At 36.1% G+C, this 21396-nt stretch overlaps 1 protein-coding gene across 1 annotated transcript; it reads left to right on the top strand.

Annotated features, from left to right (window-relative positions):
- Positions 1–1392: 1392 nt before the first annotated feature.
- On the top strand, positions 1393–16761 carry LOC107298752 (myelin protein zero-like protein 1). Its single transcript, XM_029286609.1, has 5 exons — positions 1393–1566; positions 2150–2363; positions 6081–6213; positions 10785–10890; positions 16226–16761. Exons 1-5 carry the CDS (start codon positions 1393–1395, stop codon positions 16325–16327), a joined length of 729 nt encoding a protein of 242 aa, XP_029142442.1. The 3' UTR covers positions 16328–16761.
- Positions 16762–21396: the final 4635 nt, after the last annotated feature.

Genomic DNA, 21396 nt, shown 5'->3' with positions numbered 1-21396 from the left:
CTGTCCTCAGATACCCGTCAAGCTGTCATGCAGAAAACCGGAACAGAAATAGTGGGGTTAATTAACAAGGAAATATATTTTGGTTGAATGTCAAAAGAAAATCCTAACAATAATGGTTCTTCAACAGTGGTGTGGAATTACTTGGGAGATGGTGTTCTCTGCCACAGGTGTTTAAACAGAAGCTGGATGGCCATCTGTTGAGGATGGAATAGTAATGGATTCTTGCCATAAGCAGGTGGCTGGGCAAAATTATATTTTAAGATTCCTTCCAGTGCTTGTTATAATTTACAGGGAATCCTTGCTTAACAATGATAATTGAGATTGGCATTTTTGTTTCTGAGTGATATAGTCATAAAGGCAATCCTGGCAGTCCCAGCTGCTGTCATTAAGCAGGGATGCTGCTACAGCCAGAACTTTGAGGCCTGGATGAAAGTACCATTTGTTCAATGTCATTGCATCTTCAAACAGTCATTGGACAAGTAGTTAACCAAGGATTACCTGTAACTTAATATTCCATGATATTATAATTATCATATCGCTAAAGTATAGATTGAAAGACTTATTTACAGTTTATGCAAAAGATTAAGTACCCCAAGTCAAATTAGATATTTTCCTAAATCAACAGAACCATTACATGGTGCAAAGTTAAATACAGTGTCCTTCTCTGTCCTTGAGTGCATATTTTCTATTTATGTGCAGTTGTTTACACTTTCAAAATCAGCAACAGTGAACAGTGATAAAAAATGATAGAGGTTGAATGTTTTACCAGACAGAGAAAAACCAGTTGCTAACATATTGAACAGTAGAAAAATAAGCCATCAGTATCTTAAGTCCTTTATTAATTATAAATCAAGAAGTAGGCAGGGGATAGAATATCTATATAGGACCGTATGTCAACTTCATTAAATGCATGCATACTTATTTAGAAAAAACTTAGTTATATAATAAGTAGAGAGAAAAACTTTTTGTCACTCCGCAATTTACAATTGCAAATGGTTGCTCTTATATCAAATGGATAGCAGAAGAGGGAGTAATGAAATATTGTATTCTTTCTGTAAATTAGGCTTGCTGGGAAAGAAATTCGATGTCTGTATAATAAAGATGACAAATTCTGAAATAATGTATTGTATTCTCTTGAGAATCTACAAAAAGCCTGGTCTGCACATGACAGTAAATTGTAATGTTGCATCCATACTTTATACAAAATCAGAAAGTAACCAGCAACATGATGGCTTAATAAGATAAAGTGAACGGAAATGGATTTTTTTTTACTCAATCTCTTTGATTTAATAGATTCTTCAATCTTTGTTTGGCTGATTAAACTCTTCATACCTATGTTTGATATAGTATTAATATTTATGAAGGATCTCTGGTATTCTGATTCTTGTAATGATGTTCTTGATAGTCCAGGTTTCAGCTGTGGAGGTATACACGCCGCAAGACTTTGTTGTGGAGAATGGGACTGAAGCAAAGCTTCCATGCACTTTTACTTCCACAGAAGTGATCAGCAGTTTAGCTTCTGTCGCCTGGAGTTTCCAAGGCGAGGGATCATCATCTCTTGTCTCGGTAAGATATTGTTTGCAAAAGAAAATTGTAAGAAGTAAAAAGCCCTGCCTGTTCTTGCTTGCTCCTTGTACTACTAAAAGCCTGATTGTTCCCTTGAAATATTGGTTAAGATATTAATTGTATTTTGCTCCAAAATTGGTTGCTACCAAAAGCCTTGCTTAGATGAGGAAATGCTTTAACCCACTTCACCTGCTTGGTTAGTTATCTTTTATCTTAATATGATGGTAAAATAAAAAATTGATACCAGAGGGAAATCATGTAATAGTAATAATTATCAGTTCAGTAGTTTGGGGGGGAAAAAACAGAATTGAGGAAAGTGAGGCATAGCAAGATACCTGAGCTCCTGGAATTACTCTGAAACCTTTAAAATTCTTGTGATATTATGTGTAAAATATTTCTCTGACCTTTCAACTGGTTTAAAACCAGCTTTACAGGCTCTCAAGTAGAGTATTATCATTGTCACTCTTGCACTGGTTTGAAATTCATATATTGTATGAGTTGAGTTTTAAACAAATTTAGATTAGTTAAGAAATAGGGGAAAGCAGGTTTTTAATACAGCATATTTTTGTGTTTTTGATTATAGTTCTTCTATTATTCCAATGGAAAAGCATATCCTGGGAAGAAAACACAATTTGATGACAGAAGCAGCTGGGCTGGAGACCTTAACAGAAAAGATGCATCAATCACTATAGCAAACATGCAATTTCAGGACAATGGAACCTATATTTGTGATGTAAAAAACCCTCCAGATATAGTTGTTACACCAGGAAAAATCAAAGTCAGGGTTATGGAGAAAGGTATAGTAATAAGTGGCTGGAATGAAAAATTAATTAATGAGTGATGGAGAAGTTGTGCATAAGTTGCATTCTTTCTCTAAAATTACTGTATGTAACAATGCGCTGAAGCAAGTACTTGTTTGGCTATTCTGCTGCATTTTATTCCATTATTTTATTCTGAACAGTGGAGTAGAAATTTCACCAGCATTTTACTGTAATAAAGGTCATGGAATAACTTAGAATAAGTTAATGGCAAAAGCCAAAGTTCTGTGTTCATCTGTGATTTTTGGAATGAATTACAAATACACTTTCAGCTCCCAATGTAGCTTAATAATTTACATTTAAATAAGTACAAAATGGTCTTTTCAAAAGCTAGATTAAATGTGTTGCCATCAAATATGCTATGTAGTAGATGTCAAAAGGTTCCAAAAGATTTGTCAAAGATTTTGTCATGTAATAGTATTAACTATTATATTGGTTTTTGAAAGAGTTTTTGGCAGTATATTTATCTGGTGTATTTTAAAATCAAGACCAGTAAAGGATATGTTTGAAGATGTTAACATTTTACCTAGAAAAATCTTAAAATTAGAGCAGCAGCAGCTAACTTTTTAACTATGGCCATAAAAACAAGGTCTTTAGTAACGTATTGATAAGACTGAGTTTGTTTGATGTAATACTTATCAATTTTATTTGTTAAACTGTTTTATTTAATACCAAATTTTAGATTATGCTTGTATTTTGCCATTTGGATCTTTTGGCCATAAATAAAGCTATATATAAATTTACCAAGAAAAATCAACAAACTTCAGAGTTTCTATATCAGTGCCTCCGAAACCTAGGTAAATTACCCAAACTTGGTAAAAGTTTTTCTTTGGGTAATGACGTATGAACCTATTGCCCAACACAAGAACATTTAAATTGAGTTAAATATTGCCTAAAATATATATGAAAATCTTCCAAAGTATTCCTATTAAGACAGTCAATGAAATTACCAATGATAAAGATCATTAAGTGATACTGTTTTTATAATATAAGTAGTCCCTGAGTTGAGAGTATTCATTCATTCAGTGAATACTCTGAATGCAGGGATTTGTGACCAGTCCTTAAAGTTTGATTAGACTTTCTGATAAGCAGTTTTGGGTAATGAAGGAAAAAGAATGGGAAGCACTGATCTAATGACTGTTTTATCTGAAAGAAGAGTCCATTGGATGGAGTGAGAGATTCTTTATGTGGAAAGTCCTAAAGTAATGTTTGTGTTATATAGCAGAAACATCTTCATAAAAATATACATATTTTCAACTCTGAGGAATATGACGTTCTTATTGACTCATGCTGTTCTCTGATATACCTAAAATTGTTTCCTGATATATCTAGCTATCTGCCAAACTCAGATTAACTAGCAAGGGAGCTAGCAAGCTGTCAGTTTGAAAATTATTACTAAAGACTAATTTCATTCCTAAAGAGTAAGTCTAAACATTCTATTACAAGAAATAATTGTTTTCCTGCAAACTTGAGACACTTATTTTTTCCATTTAAAGAGCCAGTGAATAATAAAATATAACATATACTCTTTTCTGATAAAAGCCCCACTAAACCCTCCCTTCAGAAGTTACACATTCTCTAGTATAGTCTCTTCCCCATTTGGTGTCTTCCATATAAGTTGGGTTGCTGTTTCCACCAACAGCCAAGACTGCAAGCATTTTTGAGAAAAGAATTCCATTATGGAGCAATATTAAAATAAGTTAAGGCATCCTTAACTTGATACAAATTGATAAGTAAGACACATAGTAATAAAATGATGAGCCTATTCAAATACATCTTGGATTTTAAAAAGTGGATTTTAATAAATTCAGAGAATGAAAAAGATAGGACTGAGCTTATGAATGATAGGAAATATCTATAACTTCCCAAAACCAAATGAACTGCACTCGGGGCATTGAAGGAATATCTTCTGATGGCCAAACCTTACAGTATTCTTAAGAAATTCTGGACAATGGACGAGGTGCTAGCTGCTGGGAAAACAAATACTCTATTTTAAAATGGGAAGGGTGGGGGATGAAATAATCTAGAGATTATAGACAAATCATTCTGACATTAAAAAAAAAGGGAAGTCTAGAGCACGTCCTAATGTGCTGTCCCACTGACATACACACACTCATCATGGTGTTAGGAGTCTTTATTAAGGCTTCCAAGCCTGAATTAGTATTCCCCAGCAATTCTGTATGCCAGCACCGGCTCACCCACAATGAGCTCAGCAGGCTACTCAAAAGAAGCCAGCACTAGTCCACAAGGCAAAGGCAAAGGTAAATCCACAGGGTAAATCCACAGGGTAAATCCACAGGGCAAAAGCAAGGCCACAAGGCAAAGGCAAGCTGAGAAGGCAAAAGCAATTCCACAGTTAAAGAGGCACAATCTGAAGTTCAAGGCAAGAACACAGAGCAAGGAATGGACATGTTCCCAGCATTGTTTCACTCGCCTTACTGAACTAAATAACTGCTTCCTGGTGCAGCCCCTCAAGAGGGACAAGGCTGCCTTTTTGCAAGTAGACTGGCTGATGATCTTCGTGCCTGCCTCCTCTCAGCCCTACGTGCTGTTGGATCTGGAGGAGGAGGAGGAGCCAGGTCTTCTTCATCTCCACTGACCAGCTGCAGCTGTGTGCCCTCTCCATAAGTCTCTGGGCTCCCCAGCTTCAGCTGTGCCTCTCCTGTCTCTAGCTCAGCCGGCTACTTGTCTGGTTGCTCCCTGTGCTCAGCCCCTCCGCTCTTGGCTTCTAGCCTTCAGCTGCATCCCTTCCTGACGTGCCTGAGACTGGCTCAGAACTCCAAACTAGCATCTGGGGAAGCATCTAGGGGAGTCGTCACACCGAAAGAGATTGTTTTCTAAGTGGTATAAGATTGGTCTGGTAATTGTCAGAAGGCCACATGAATGGTAACATGAATTTGTCAGGAAAGTTTGCCAAATTGATCTTATTCCAGATTAAGGAATAATGATTAATTATTCCTTAATCTGAAATAGGGTTTGCTTATTTTTAGTAAATGACAGAAATGCTACAATAAAACATAATTTTATTTTAGTAAAATATTTTACAAAGTACTTTGGCATTCTGATGAGCAAGCTAGTGTATGAATGTCATTACATTCACATATGTAGTTGAAAATCATACTTGGAGAATACTGTCAAAGGTTCCTCCTCAGAGTGGAATAAACACCAGTTGGAGTAAACCTCTGTATAGTCTTGGGCCCTGTGCAATTCCAGTTTTTATTAATGGCTTGGATGAAAGATGGAATGAATGCTTATTAAATTGCAGGTGATAGAAAATAAAGAAGGATATTTTAGAAGGCAAAAATAAAATTCAAAATTACTATGATGGGTGAGAGAAATATGCTAAGAGTTAAATATGAAAAGAGACAAATATAAAGTTCTTTTTAAAATACAAATCAAATGCACAAGAGTACAATTAGGGACATTTGGTGATAATGCTTGTGAAAAGTATTGATTACAAACTGAATCTTAGTTGGCTGTTAGGGTTTTTTTTTAAAAAACATAAAAGGCAAGAGGCATCCTATATAACATATCAATGGGTTTCACTTCATGTTTAATAAGTAAAAAGTATAAAAAAGCATATTGATAATATAGATGCATCCACAACTGAATTAAAAATTCTAATGGAATAATGTGTGATCAGTTTTAACAAGGTATAAGATAACTGAAATGAAAGTGTTTGTTTTTTCTCTTCAGGTAACTTGACTGTATTTCCTCTTCCCCTTGTGTTAGGGGTAACCGGTGCTGGCATTCTAATTTTAATTTTCATCATCATGCTTATTGTGTGTGTTATGATCAGAAAGAAGAATTCCAAAAAGCATTATTCTGGGTAAGGCACTATATTTGTTGTTTCTTTAGATATGTGAAAGTGGGGCTGGAGGAAAATGAAACATGAATTGTGCATTTATATTAAATTACTGGGACAGCTAGAAACCACATCCTTCTGTGCTTATAAATAATCAACTTCATGGTGTACATATATTCATATGTTGCTCCTCTTTGTGAGCATACGTCCATTAAGCTTAGTGTCCTTGAAAGTAGTCTAAAACTACTCCCTTGCAACTCTCAGAATGAAGGAGGCTGTGTCCCTATCAGGTTACATTCTGGATGGCACAACTTTTTTTCTAAGATTGGGGGTATGACTGCCAGTTCCTTTTACAACAGTCCGCTTTCCGTAGCTTTCCAATCTTGGTTTTGGGAAAACTGCCCTTCTGCTTTTTTCACTGGCTTTATCATATGCATGACTTCTTTTTGTTCCTGTTGCGCTCATGATGCCCCCTGTAATTTGGCTTTGAGGAACTTCTATTAAACAATATCTTCAAAGTGGATTATATGCCATGAAAAATTGGTTGATGGGCTCCTTTGAACTGGTGGTGGCACTTACTTTGCTTTATCACTTAATTCCAACAGAAATGCAGTTCTGTGCATAGAAAATTGGACATAGCAATTCTTTCAGGATCAATCATTTCTTGTCCTGACTTCTTGCTTTTGTAGATCCAGTAAATATTATTCATAAAGTGCTAAAAACTCAATTTGTACTGGGTGTACGTAATTGGCATCTTTTTTGTAACCTTTCAGAATTTAGAAAGTGCTGCAGTAGATGTCAGTGGTAAGGTTGAATGAGTGCAGTGAATTGGCTGTATATGCTCTGGTTCAGTGTGGCAAGCTTAATTTCCCTCGTGCATGTAACTGTTTCCATAACACTTGAATACTGATCTGCATCCGAGGATGCCAAGTCTTAATATGAATAATATTTTTTTTCATCAAGTGTATTATTTCTATAGGTTTGGGACTATCTTTGTTTAAAAGTATTGTTCTTTTGTGGTTGTCTCTAAGTACCAAACATTAACATTGATTTCATTGACTATACTGTGTTTCTGATGGTTACTAAGTGGTGGGATGTCTATTCTAGTAATTAGAAATAAGAACGTGTGTGTGTGTGTATATACACACATTTGTGTGTATATAATATATGATATCTAATTTCTAAATAAACTAACAGAGCTGTAACTGATTGAGATGGGTGGTGGTGGAAACTCTTGCATGGCAGTATCACAATGTCTATTCTTTCTTTGATTTTTTTTCCCTATTACTACTTTGGTATGCTGGGATTGGATCCTGCTTTTTATCTTCCTTTCCTTACAGAGATCCTGATATAGATGCAAGACTGGGAATGTAACAGGGCTGGGTCATCTCTTCCAGTCCCACTATATATCATGGTAACAAATCATGCCAGTAGTTCTTTGGTACTTCATGTCCATATGTATATAATTTCTGCCTCCCTTGCTTACTATCCTGCTAACATACTTCCAACACTTATGCTGAATTTCTGTTTTGTGGACTGTTGGTGAAGGGGCAGCATATCTCATCTATTGTCTGAATGTTGTTGTCTCATTTCTTCAGTTTTGGCAACAAGGCTATGTACCTTCAGAAGCAGCTAATTCAGATGCATGAATGAATGGAATATTTGGACTTTTTCATACTATGAGAAAAAATAAGGTTGCTGTCAGTAAAAAAATACACCTAAAAATATTTTATGCACAAACTGTGAATTCAGTATTATTAACTGGTTCAGTGCCGAGTTGCACATTCTCTTAGAATAGATTGCAGATGCTTATTTGTCCTTTGATCATTGTGTGCTGGGGTTTAGTCTTAATAAGAATGAAGCCCATTTGCTAGTACTTAAGTATGTTTTCTCAGTATTGTGTTTCTGTGTATTGCTTCATATCTCATGTCTGCCTTTTGAATGTTTAGTATTTATATTTGATAACAAAATTGATTAGTGGAGGGCTGCTTTCTGCTTAATCTCATTGTCATCTTGCCATGATCACACTTGCATATGCTTTTAAGTGATGCTTAAAAGTTTTGAACCTTTTAAAATTTTCAATATTTGGCGTCAATATGACCTAAAACATGATTTGTTTTCCACATAAGTCCTAAAACTAAATAAAGAGAACTCAATTAAACAAATGAGTCAAAGACATATTTGTTCATTTATTCATTGAGGAAAATGACCAAAAGCTACATATTTGAGTGTAGCAGAAGTTGCTGAACTTCTATGATTATCTGTTCATTTGAATGGAGAAATTAGAGTTAGATATTTCAGTGAATGGGATGATAATCAGATGTACATGTGTAGGGGCCTCTCCTTATTTAAAGAATAGAATTCTTGATAATCACAATCAAAGTCTGATCTTCACAACACAGGCATGTGGAAGTGTGCCTTTGCTTGAACAAGGTTTCTGAGGACCTCCAACAAAACAGTTGTTGATGCTTACCAGACTGGAAAAGGTTGTAAATCTATTTTCAAAGAGTTGGATTCCATCAGTCCACTGTAAAGCAGACTGTGTGCAAACGAAAACAATTGAACACCATTTTTGCCCTCCCCAGGACTAGTCAACAAATCAAGATTATACCAAGAGCAAGATGTGTAATGCTCTGAGAGGGCTCAAAGAAGCCCAGGGTAATGTCTGAGGAACTTAAGACCTCGCTTGAATTAGCATATGTCAGTATTCATGAGACCACTATTAGCAGATTACTGAACAATGGCAAGATTGCAAGAAGAAATGTACAGTTGTTGAATACAAGATGGGTGGCAAATACATTTTAGGAAGGAAGGAAGGAAGGAAGGAAGGAAGGAAGGAAGGAAGGAAGGAAGGAAGGAAGGAAGGAAGGAAGGAAAGTCATTATTTTCCCAAAAGAACATTGCTGCTCATTTACAGTTTGCAGAAAACCATGTAAATAAGGAAGACAGCTATTGGAAGAATGTTCTGTGGATGGATGAAACCAAAATAGAATGTTTTGGCTTGAATGAAGGCAAACACTGCAATCTACCAAAAAAAACCTTATCCCATCTGGGAAACATGGTAGTAGCAGTATCATGGTTTGAGCCTGCTTTTCTACCTCTAAACCAGCATGACTTGCTTGCCATCATTGATGGAACTATGAATTTTGAATTGTAACAGCAAATTCTATAGGAAAAGGTCAGGGTATCTGTGAACTGTAGCTCAAGAGAAAATGGATCAGGCAGCAAGACAACAACCCATAGTGTTACCTCCAAAGAATGTTTAAAGCAGGACTAAGTTAATGTTTAAAATGACCAGGTCAAAGCCCTGTCCTTAATTCTATAGAAATGTTGAGGATGAAGCTAAAATGGACAGCTGATGCAAGGAATGGGAAGCTACATAATTGGAAATGAAACAGTGGAAAAGTTGCTTATGTAAGAATTTCTATATATGGAGGAATGGACTAAAAGTCCTCCAAACTGATACACAGGACTGCTTAAAAGTCTCAAGAAACTTTTAGTTGCAATTATTGCTTTCCAAGGGGGGTACACTAGTTACGGAAAGATTCATATACCTTTTCCATGAAATAAGTAGCTTGGAATTATTTTCCTCAGTGAAAAAAGAACAAATAAAACATTTTTGATCCATTTGCTTAATTGGGTTCTCTTTATCTAATTTAGGCAATGTATGGAGAAAAATAATGTTTTAGGTCATAGATGTAGAAATATTGAAAATTCAGAAGGGTTCTCAAATTTTTAAGCATCACTCTGTATGCTATGTAGGAAGAAAACCAAACTAGATTAGATTTCCCCAATATGATAACTACAGATACTTTGGGATACAGTTCCCATCAGCAGCTATTGACCAAAACATTTGGAAATCTTATAAAAAGCTGATATATTGGGAAAGGGTTAATTACTATTCCTATTTTTAGAACCAAAGCTAGGTATTTCTCCTAGCAGCAAATTTTTGTATAGAAAAGTCACTTCCAGGTGATGTAGTACTGTCAATTCTATATGATCTGACAGAGTTGGCAGGTCTGGGTTCCATTGTTTAAGCATGGTCAATTCAGGAGATGCTGGAAGTTGTCTATCCAGCAGTAGCACCTTTTCTCCAGAGATGAAATCCCTTCTTGCCCTACCCTGATATTATTTAGATGAGTGCTTACAATCTAGCTTTTTCCCCAGGACCAGGGCTAGAATGAGTGGTAGGACCCTTGTTAATTGTTTTAATTTGTGAGATGATGGTATATATATATTATACCACACAGAGTCATAAGGGAGTTGGGTGGCTTTTAAATCTAATAAACTCTAAATTAAATCATATTAGATGAAGATGGCAGGGGAAGTTAATCCTCTATGTGGTTATGAGTTTCTTTACCTAACCTGGAGCTAGAATGACTTTCTTCTTTGTATGTGAGGGGAGAAAATATAGGCATGACTAACCTGAGCAAGTATAAAGCAAGGATGTACAGTATGTGTTGTCTGTCATTCACTGAGGTCACTCTATTTGGCCTAATGCCACCTCATCTTGCCATCACTTGCCTTTGTTTTTGTTTTGTCTTTTATTTACTTCTTGAATGTTATTCTGCAAAATCTGCTTGCCACCTCATCAGCTGCAGTACCTCTGAGAGCTTGATGTCTCCAGTTAAGCAGGCTCCACGGAAGTCCCCCTCCGACACAGAGGTTTTGGTAAACAGCGTGCCCATCCGATCTCATCAGGTAAATGGTGTCATACTCTGACTCAGAGATTATCTAGTGGCTGGAAAGGTGGTATTTTTGCTAAGGGGAGGAAAGGACGGTTCATCACTGAAACACATACATGGAAAAATATCTGGATAAAGCCTTGCTGTACTGGACCCTATGGTGAGGAATGTAGCTATCTTTTGGCTATTATTTTTGTGATATACTTGCTGTCTTTGGCAAAATTAAACTACTGCGGGGTGACTAATCTTAATAAATGATACATTTCTGTAGTGAGATAAATTATTAAAGGTTGTCTACCTTCATGTAGGTCTTCAGTTCTAGAAATTTGATTTATAGAGGATTGAGTAAATAGCTCTTCCACAGTAGTGTCTCAATTTCTTTCAGCTGTAATTATATGCCTTTGGGAATATTAAATATTTAATGTTTTAGATTCATATAGAATTGTAGGCATTATTATTATTATTTGCCCTCAGTCTTGGGCCACCACTAAATATTACTTAAGAGTATTACATCCAAAGAGACCGAGGGACTTTGGAATCAGGTATGGCGCTAAGGTAATAAGGCTGACTTGAAAAGGGGAAATAAATAATAGGTCTCTTTTTTTTCTACAGTGAATCATTTTTGTTGGATGGAAAGAAATAATAGAAATTGTATTGATTAGAAAAGATTATACTTTTTAAAATCTGTTCAAAGTTACCTATCTTAATAGAAAGTCATAGATGTGGTTTGAGATGCTTAAGTAAGGAATAAAATCTCATCAGAGAGCACAAAACAATTATGAAGTTCTCTTTGGAAAAATGAGAAATATATATACACACACACACATATACACACACACAAACACACACACACACAGAGGACAGGAGGCACTGGGAGACCACCCCACAGCAACGTGTATTCAGACACGACTAAAGTGAGCAAAGAGAGCGACGAGAGAGGCGATGACCCCGTACTTACAAATACACAGACGGATGTGAGACAGTTAGAAGCAATACGACAATCTGGGGTGAGTAGACCGGTTATGCGCTTCATGAGCAGAGCGCAGAAGCAGCTGGTCTTATAAGCAGGCTTTTGAACCTCCGGCATTCTACTCTCACGATGTCGGCAGTTAGCCGATGAAAGCTAAGTTTATTAAACAGTTGTTTTATATTTATCTTGTTGTTCGACTATTTTTCTCAACATGAATGTACCCGGGATTCTGGCTGATGAGAGCTATGTAGCTCGAAATAGCTATACCAGTCTCCAGTGCTTTTTTTTTTCTAAAAAAAAAAGGTGCCAGAACTCACACATGTCATAAACCTGCCTTGCCTACCCTACAAGGTTCCATCCAAAAAAGGTGCCGGAACTCCATTCTGGGCATTCTATGAGAAAAAAAGCCCTGCCAGTCTCCTTTTAACTCTTTGTTAGCAATCCAAATTTAACATACACACACACTCACACACAAACACACACACACACACAGAGAGAGAGAGAGAGAGAGAGAGAGAGATATTACTTATTGATAATTTGATGTTATAATACAAATTTAGCTATTTTCTAACTAACTTACACAGTTCCGCATGATATTTTCAGTGGTTGCAGTTGACTATTAGTAGTCTTGATTGTAAGTCCAGAAATTAGCTGGCAATATTTGTTTTATTAATTGCTAGAGTGTAGTGGGAAAGGAAAGAAATGGTAGTCTTTGTATGCCGAGTTCTGAAGGAATGATGTCAGCCATTTGACAACATGGAGTTTCTTGTCAGTTATGAATACCAGATGAGTGGGTAGTTAAATATAGACCTGGATTATGAACTCCTTAAAAGGATTAATGATATTGATGAAAATGTTGGTTTGCTTTGCTGCCTGGCAAATAGTTAATAACTGATGGATGAAGTTGACTTGGTTTTGGAGGCTATTCTTTGAATTTTATAATATAGTTGTAATAGTAAAGGAGGCACAGTGGCCTAGCAGTTAAGACACTTATGTTCAAGACCCAAGCATTATGTGATGAGATGAGCTCCCGTTATTTGGCCCAGCTCCTGCCAACTTAGCACTTTGAAAGCATGCAAATGTGAGTAGATAAATAGATACCACTTCGGTGGGAAGGTAACAGCATTCTGTGTGTATTTGGCATGTAGTCTTGCTGGCCACATGACTACGGAAATATCTTTGGACAAGGCTGAGTCTCTCGGCTAAGAAACGCGGAGGAGCACCACCCCCTACAATCAGGGCAAACTTTTACGTTTTACCTAGTAGTTGTAACAGTAGTTACAGTAGTGAATTAGTAGAAGTAAAAGGAAGTTGCACATGTAGTAGTGTATCGCTAATACACTATATACGTAATTGGTAGTTACACCAGTACTGCAATATACTATATTGCCCATTTGTTTAGAGAAAGATTATGATAAAATGATTACATTTGTGTTATGGAATTCAGTTAAAAATACAGGAGTTTGAACCCTGTTAGAGATTGTTTCTAACACAGTTCACAAACAGTGTGTGTTTCTTTGTGTTTATTTCCCAATGATGGCTTGCATATGAACACATCATATCTCTGAGAACATTGTATGAATACGAAAATGCATTCAGCCAGGCATGTTACAATAGAATTGTCATATCTACTCAGACAGACATTGTGTGGCAATCTACAGTTAATGATTTATTAAATTGTTGCCAACTTGATATTCACTGGACTTCTGCAGCCTATATGGAATCCCTATTCTACAGACTATTTTATGTTATTTTGATAGAGACATAAAAGAAGCTGTAATGAATTAAATCAAAAGAAATTATTTTTCTTAATATCAGTACAGATTCTCATGCCCAGTTAGTGTATCAGGGTACCGTTGATTTGTTTGGGAAATTTAGAATCAGAAGTGCTTTCTTTTGGAGCCCTTAAAAGTATATTAGAATATGTAGCATTTATCCCTTGGTTTATATCTTTTTTTCCTATACTTAAAATGCTACCAGTAGTTCTGGCAATGAATTAAAACACATCAAATTTAGAATTGGGATACTGTTATTTTATAATTATTTTCAGGCAATAATTTTCATGTGCACCAGAATGTGCCTTTCTGTAGAGATTTGTATTGCTGCTGTTAGAATAAGGAGGGGTTTTTACACACACACACACACACACACACACACACACACACACACACACACACACACACACACTGAAGAAGGCAGGGGGAAATTTAAAAAAAAAATCACCAGCTTAATACTGTACCTTCAAAGTAACAGCTTGTGCATTACCTATCCTAGTTGCCTGTTTACTTCCTAAATATTTAGTCCTAAAGTTGATTAACATTGCTTGTTCTGAAAGCAGAAACTTGTTGCCCAGGTTGGATTTCAGATGGCATGTCTGAAAACAGCCTTCATAAATTCATTCCATCTTCAGCTAGACTCATCAGGTTTGCCTTCTTGTCCTCATCAATAAATTCATCTGAACCAGAATTTCTCACAATTGTGCATGTTTGACTGGTATATAGTATTCTCCTTTTCTTTTGTTCATCTGTAGAATGCTTGATCATTTTGAATGTGATAATTAACTATGTTCTGTGCTTTCTAGGTCTAATACTGACCCGATTGGTTATCTGGGTTCCTATATGTACAATGAATAAATTAGAAGACAATATCTCAGTTACATAGCACTTCAGACAGTGCTTCTGAATGCTAAAATCTTTTTCCCGTGATTTCTACTAGAAACTTTTCTGGCAACGTGTACTGTATATTCTTCTTCTTTTTTCTGAAATACAATTATTCTTGCATACTTCTCCATGCTTATGCTTTTTTCTAGAGATTTATCTGGCAATATTTACTAGTTGTGTAAAACTAAGATATGATTAAAAGTGATTAAAATGTGTGTAAGGACCCACCTCAGCTAACCACCCAAGAAAGCAGAACTCTTGAAACAGGCATCGTCTCAAAAGGAACTTTTATTAGGGGTTAGTGACAGTAGGAAAGTCAAGGTGAGATCTGTGGAAAATCCTGCTTAAATTATATAATTAAACAAGCAATCTTTCTCCTCCCACCAAAGTCATAGTGTCCATTTGAAATCCAGCCAATCCACAGGTGGCATGATGTTTGGGTAACTGGCACAGTTGGTGTGCATCTCAGGGTCTTCTCCGGTTTTGTTTCTCCGTAACTGTCTCCCTGATAAGAGAGACACATTCTCTTCTCAAGTGGATAGAGGCGGGAGAGGGAAAAGTAGAAAGGGAAAGTCATCCCAAGCGAAAGCAAATTCCCCTCCCTCCCAGCAGAATGGCAGGCCCCAAACAAGAGGCATAAGGCATGGGAAAACAATAAGGATTTGGGGACCTGACAATGTGATTGCCCTTTCCAAGGATTGACATAAATCCAAATAATTTATTTAAATGAAATTCAAATAATTAACATAAAATGATTGCAGATTAGTACTTTTTGCAGCAAATTACTATTTATATAACTGATTACAGTTGGAAATTCCTGCAAGAGACTATGATGTTTCTCTGATCAACTCTCCTTGCTAGAAAATAGTTACATGTAGTAGCTAGAAAAAGCATGTTAAATAAAAAAAAGATGCAACTTCTTTTTAAGATGACAGCTGCGTATTAGGGAAAAATAAATTCTTCCCTCTTTTTTTCCTGCTTGTTTGCAGTTAACATAGACCTTATTGATTCTTTCCAATTATTTTTCTCCTTATAAAATGCTTCCTTATCTGCACTGTCAATCCATTAAACATTTCTGTACAGAAAGCAGATACATGAATTATTCAATAACTCTAATAGTTACAATGAAGCTATACATTATTACTTAAAGGTTTGAGGAGACTTATTCTGAAAAGTTACTATAATGAATATAATTTTGTACTCCAAATATTGTCAAGAAAGATTGACAGAGTTGTAAAATATAAATGCCTAGGAATTATTCTTCAGTTACTTGCTCCTTCCTTGTTGGTATTCCATATGCTTCCTTTTCTTAAATTACTGCCACCTATAGAAATAAATGTAATCTGTGATGGTAAGTGTGTGGAAAATCTTGTGAATTAGCTGTTAGCGGGGCTGTGATTGCTTGATGTACTTTTGAAGAAGAGTTCATTCTCTGCACTGTCTTTGACTATGTTGCCACATAAACTACAAATTATCTTATCTCCCCGAGGCATGAAAGCCAGAGAGCTATAAGCCATTTGCTGTGAATTTTATATTCGTTTATGTCAACAGATCGATGGTTACAGGAATAATCTACCGAATTGGTATGATTTCTAAGATTGGATTTCAAAAAGAGGAAATCAAATCCCTTGTTTTCATCTGCATGTGATTCTGAGTTTTCATTAGCCGCTGATAGAATAATTAAATGTTTATACCATGTTTATTTTTTTTTCTGTTTTTAGGGACCAGTAATTTATGCACAGTTAGATCACTCTGGAGGGCATTGCAGTGACAAAATCAACAAATCAGAGTCCGTGGTCTATGCTGACATTCGGAAGAACTGAGGAGATTACAACCTATCCAAAGCTTAACAAAAGTTCAAACTGGAATTGCTTGAAGAAAATTGACCCAGAGAACTCATATGTGGCCTTTGATGCCTAGGCTAAGACCAATGCATGTGCATACAGAGAGAAAGAGATTATATATGAACTGTGTGTAAATAGTCTATTTAATCATACAGAAATGAGAGCAATGTTGCATGTTAAAATATGATGATAATTCTGCTTATAAATGGCCAAATAGTTCATTATATATTTAGGAAAAGGGGGGAAAACAAACATTCATGTTACATCTTTAGGCAATTTGTCAATTGTTATATGGAAAAACTGGAAATACTTGGATATGCTAATGGAATTGGTACCTTTTTATGTTACTTTTGAAATGGACACAAGAACTACTTCTGCATGATTTCTCTTAATTAATATTTTTGCATTTTTTTTACAGGTCTAATTTTTCATACAACTTATGTCTTCTTCTACTCTAATGTCCTCCTTTTCCAGGAGAAGTAATCTTTACCTGCTTTAGTTTCCAACCTAATGGAAGGCAAAATTTTGTCTTCAAGGAATTTACAGGCAGTCTCCCATAAACAAACTTAGAGACATATAAAAGTTTTAATCAAGTAATTTTTTATAGTACAACATTAACAAATATCTTGAAATGTTTTTACGGCTCTTTTCTGGTTTCAGCAACAAAGATGAAACTCAGTTACCTCTTTGAGCAAAATAGGGTGCTGATTTTGATGTGCCTTTCTATAATCTATACATCTCTTCACAGTAGTCTACTTCTAAGAGTTACAAATGGCTGGTTGATGTTGCAGTTGCAAAAAGAAATGGGTTACAACTTAATCTTTTATGGCACTTCATGGAAGGCATAAATATATTAGGAGAGTTTTAGTGCCACTAGTTCAGTGGTTCTCAACCTTTTTAATGCCGCGACCCCCAACCGATCGTAAGTCGAGGACTAAACCGGTCGTAAGTTGAGGACTAAACCGGTCATAAGTCGAGGACTTTCCCTTCCCGGGAGCGCCGCGCATGCGTGGTTCCGCCCCCTGCGCTGGCCGAGGCGTAGCTGGCAAGCGGCAGAGATGGAGCAGGCCGAACACCAGCTGGCCCAGCTCAAGGGAGGTAAGGCACCCGCCGGAAAAGGAGAAAAAAATGGTGGACAGCCTTGCTTGGCGACCCCCGTGAAATGGTCGATCGACCCCAAATGGGGTCGCGACCCATAGGTTGAGAACCGCTGCACTAGTTCTTAAATCTCATTCAAATTTACTTTGAAACTTAAATAGCTGTGTACTTCTTTACTGTGGAAGAAGTCTGTTCCACTGCCTTTCATCTTTATGATGTCATTCCTATCAACTCTGAATCTGCTCTCTCTCCCTCTACCTCAGTGTTTCAGGTACACTGGTGCTATTGCTTTTTTCTTAAGTACTTTACATGTCTATAATATCTGCTCATACGTTTTTTTCAGCTTTTTACATTAAAAGTTTAAGGATTCTTTAAAAAAATGGAGCCTTTTCATTGAAACAAGGGCTGGCTAATATTAAATTGCTAGTCTGTGCAGCACACAAGAAATGTGCAGTTGGGTCTCCATATTTGTAGAGGTTATGTGTGAACATGCAAAACTTTAAATTCTCTGAAAATTTGTACTCTTGTCCCAACATCCCTAGATCTAAACACTTGGGCAGCTATTTAGAATTATCCAAAATATATTTAAATCTATTTTAAATGACTTCAGTGTGATTTAGAATAATGAGTAACATTTTGAGCCATATTTATGGAAACACTGTATCAAAATTATATTACATACTTTACTGTAATTAAGAACAAGGCATGCATCAGGGTATTCACCACAGAATTCATTACTCGTCAGTAATAGGGTCTCAGTGAGTGGCAAGAAATAGGGTTGGCTGATGCTGAGATTTCTGTTTTGAGGGGGATGAGGAGTTTTAGATGTTAATGTAGAAGTTGTCTTTTCAGGAACATTGTAATGGGAAGCTTTGTTTCTTTTGTTTGAATCTTTGAACTTTGCCATGAATGGTGTTAAAATATTCCTTGATCTTCATTACATAAATCATATTGTCATCATATTTCTAGAAGTCCAAACACATTTGGAATCAGTCATTGTGTTAGGTTTTTCAAGTTGAGCTGCTTCTTTGACATAGTTCTTTCTCAACTTCATCTTCATACTTGGAACAATGAAGCAACTTGGATTTATCATGATACTGTTGTTTCTTGCCTGTCAATTAAATCTCTACAACCTCATCCTCTATATCAGTGGTTCCCAACCTTTTCTATGCTTCACATTCCTAGGAAATGTTGGATTAATGTTCATAACCCCTACAAAAATATTACATTTGAAGATGAAGAAGTCTAATTTTTGAACAAGAAGTTGAATCATATCAATACTGCAGAAGAAATTAAACAATTAAATTCAATTTATTCAGAAAAAAATATAAAAGGTAAAATCAATCCCAACTGTGAACATAAAATTCAATGGCATCTTTGCTTCTGCTTCTCATTCATGATTTTGTCAAAAAGTGGAACTTTTTTTTTTTGCAGGACTGCAATTTGCAAGTATGCCTATGGATTCAGGCAATTTGTAGATTTTGTCTTGATTGACAAAAGATAACTGAATTTAGATTCACACGTATGTTGTTGCCAATGTAATGACATAGAGTTCTTTTCCACCAAGTCTTGGGAACATATCCAGCACTGCACACAAAAACTCTTCCAAAGTCTTGCTTTCAAATTACATTCCATGAGCTTGATTTGTCCACAAATCAATATGATTTTCCTTCAGCTCTTCATCATCTGGCATTTTCTCCAAATTGTAGGACTATGGATCCATAATCCATTCTTCTAAAACCTTCAGCTCTCCAGATCAAACAATGTTGACAGCATTTCTAAATGAACCACAACCTCATCACACACAGTAGGAATTATGGATCCAACATCATCAACCATTTTGTCAAGTAAAAGAAAATTTGAGAGATTGCCTCATTCTATTCTTCAAGATGAAATATATAAATTTTCTTTGAAGGCATTCAATTTTTCCCAAACCTTCAACATGTTTATCTTTTTTTAAAGAGAAACACTCAGGTCAGTCATATGAGTGAAAATGTTAGTTAAGCAAATCTATGTTTGGGCAAATTCCTTTGATTCTAATGCCCCAACAATATTACATTCATGCTCCTCCAAAAAAAACCTTTGATTTCTTCCCGCAGTTCAAAGAAGCAGGGTAAAGCTTGTCCTTGTGACAACAGACTTTTTTTGTGGAAAAGCAAAACTGAATGCTCACTTCCCAGATCCTCACAAAATGATTTGGAGATGTGATGGTTTAAAGTATGCTCCTTGACCCAGTTGATGATCTTCATACAAATATCAAGTACTTTAAATTTGGAGGCAATATTTTGATGCCAAAACATGCCAATGAAGAAAAAATGGATAACTTGCAAGTGTATAATTTTCTTTTTCACCAATGCAGAAAAGACATTTATTTCCAAGCATTACAGGTGCTGTGTCAATGCACATAGTACCAATTACCTTGACATCCAGATCATGCTTAGGGAAGAAGTCTTTCACCAACTGCATCACATCCTTTGCAGTTGTGTTTGTTTTCAGATCTTTACAAAGCAGGAAGTCACCCTTCACAGCACCATCATTGACATACCTCACTAATGTTGTGAGTTGACTACAGCTGGAGACATCAACTAAATGGAGATTTTGAAAGGACTAGTCTGACATTTGAGATGATTTGGGCCAAAATATCTTCATTCAAATCAATGATTTGTTTGTGAAGGACATTATTTGGTAGGGGCAACTGTTCAATATTTTTTCTTGCTGCTTTGCCCTGATAATTGTTGCCATTTCTACTGCACATTTATTGTTCGGATCTTCTGCAATAGTATTAGGCTTCTTGGATTTGGCCACTTTAGATGCCACTTTGTATGACACAAGAGGTAGGGTTTTTTTCAACAAAAATGCAGTCTAATTTTGGAAGAGTTTCTTGTGAATCAAAACAAGCTCTTTTGATTTTTGATGACTCAACATCATGTCCTTCAACATCAGCTGCCCAATGCTTATTCTTGAAATGCTCTTGAGGCTTGGATGGCTTCAGATTTGAGTTGTAAAATACAACACTGCAAAAAACGCACTGGGTCTTTTCCAAGCCATCGTTTCCTGTTGTGCAAGTGAAAAGAAAGCACAAATAGTCATCATTCCATTTTCTTTTTTTTGACATGAAGTCTTAGTTTGTAAAACAGAAAGAAAAATATATGACTAAGTGTGAGAAAAAGTATAATTAAATCAGGGATGTCTGCTTTATTCAGTCCGACATACCTATAGCAAAATATCACAAGAAATACACTTTCAAATGTTATATTAACGATATCTGAGTTTCATCAAGATAAATCATCAGGTGAAAACTCTACAGTAGGAATGTAAAACTCACAACGTCATATGACGTCGCGCGACATAAGTTTGATATGCCTGCTCTATAGGAATGTGACACAATTTATTAGGTAACTCATACCATGACGCTCACAATATGAGACGAATTCCTGCTGTGCATATATCAATGTATGATAGACACGATACATCACAACTATGTCATCTAATATTATTCACACAAGTGGGCTTATTTAAATGCACTGCTCGAGTGATGAAATTAGTGATGAACACTGTCAAAACGCATTCAACCAATGCCACAATTTATATGGTAGTAACTTCTGGAAGTGAATGACACTGTGTAGTTGGTCTATTTCATTACCAATAAACTTACATCTGGCTAGTATGAGTGAATGAATAGATTGGGCTACCAGAATATGGTGAAACGAACACACACAAAGGAGTTTACATCTCTTTCTATTCAAGCAGCTGGAGATTGGAGTGTGCTTGAGATAAAAAGGTACCTCCTGTCTTTTCTTCAATCCTTCCATCTTCAGTTCCTTTGATTATATATGGGAGAAGTCAGTGGCTATGAGGGAGGTATTTGATTGGTTGGATAAAATAGGGATAAGTGTGGGATTGGCCAAGTGAATTTAAGTGAGGTGGTAAGCAAGCTGAGAGGCCCTGAG

This window comes from Protobothrops mucrosquamatus, unplaced genomic scaffold, assembly GCF_001527695.2.
Source record: "Protobothrops mucrosquamatus isolate PMUCROS unplaced genomic scaffold, P.Mucros_1.0 scaffold4251, whole genome shotgun sequence".
In the NCBI taxonomy this organism is placed as follows: domain Eukaryota; kingdom Metazoa; phylum Chordata; class Lepidosauria; order Squamata; family Viperidae; genus Protobothrops; species Protobothrops mucrosquamatus.
This window is presented reverse-complemented; position numbering and strand designations above follow the sequence as displayed.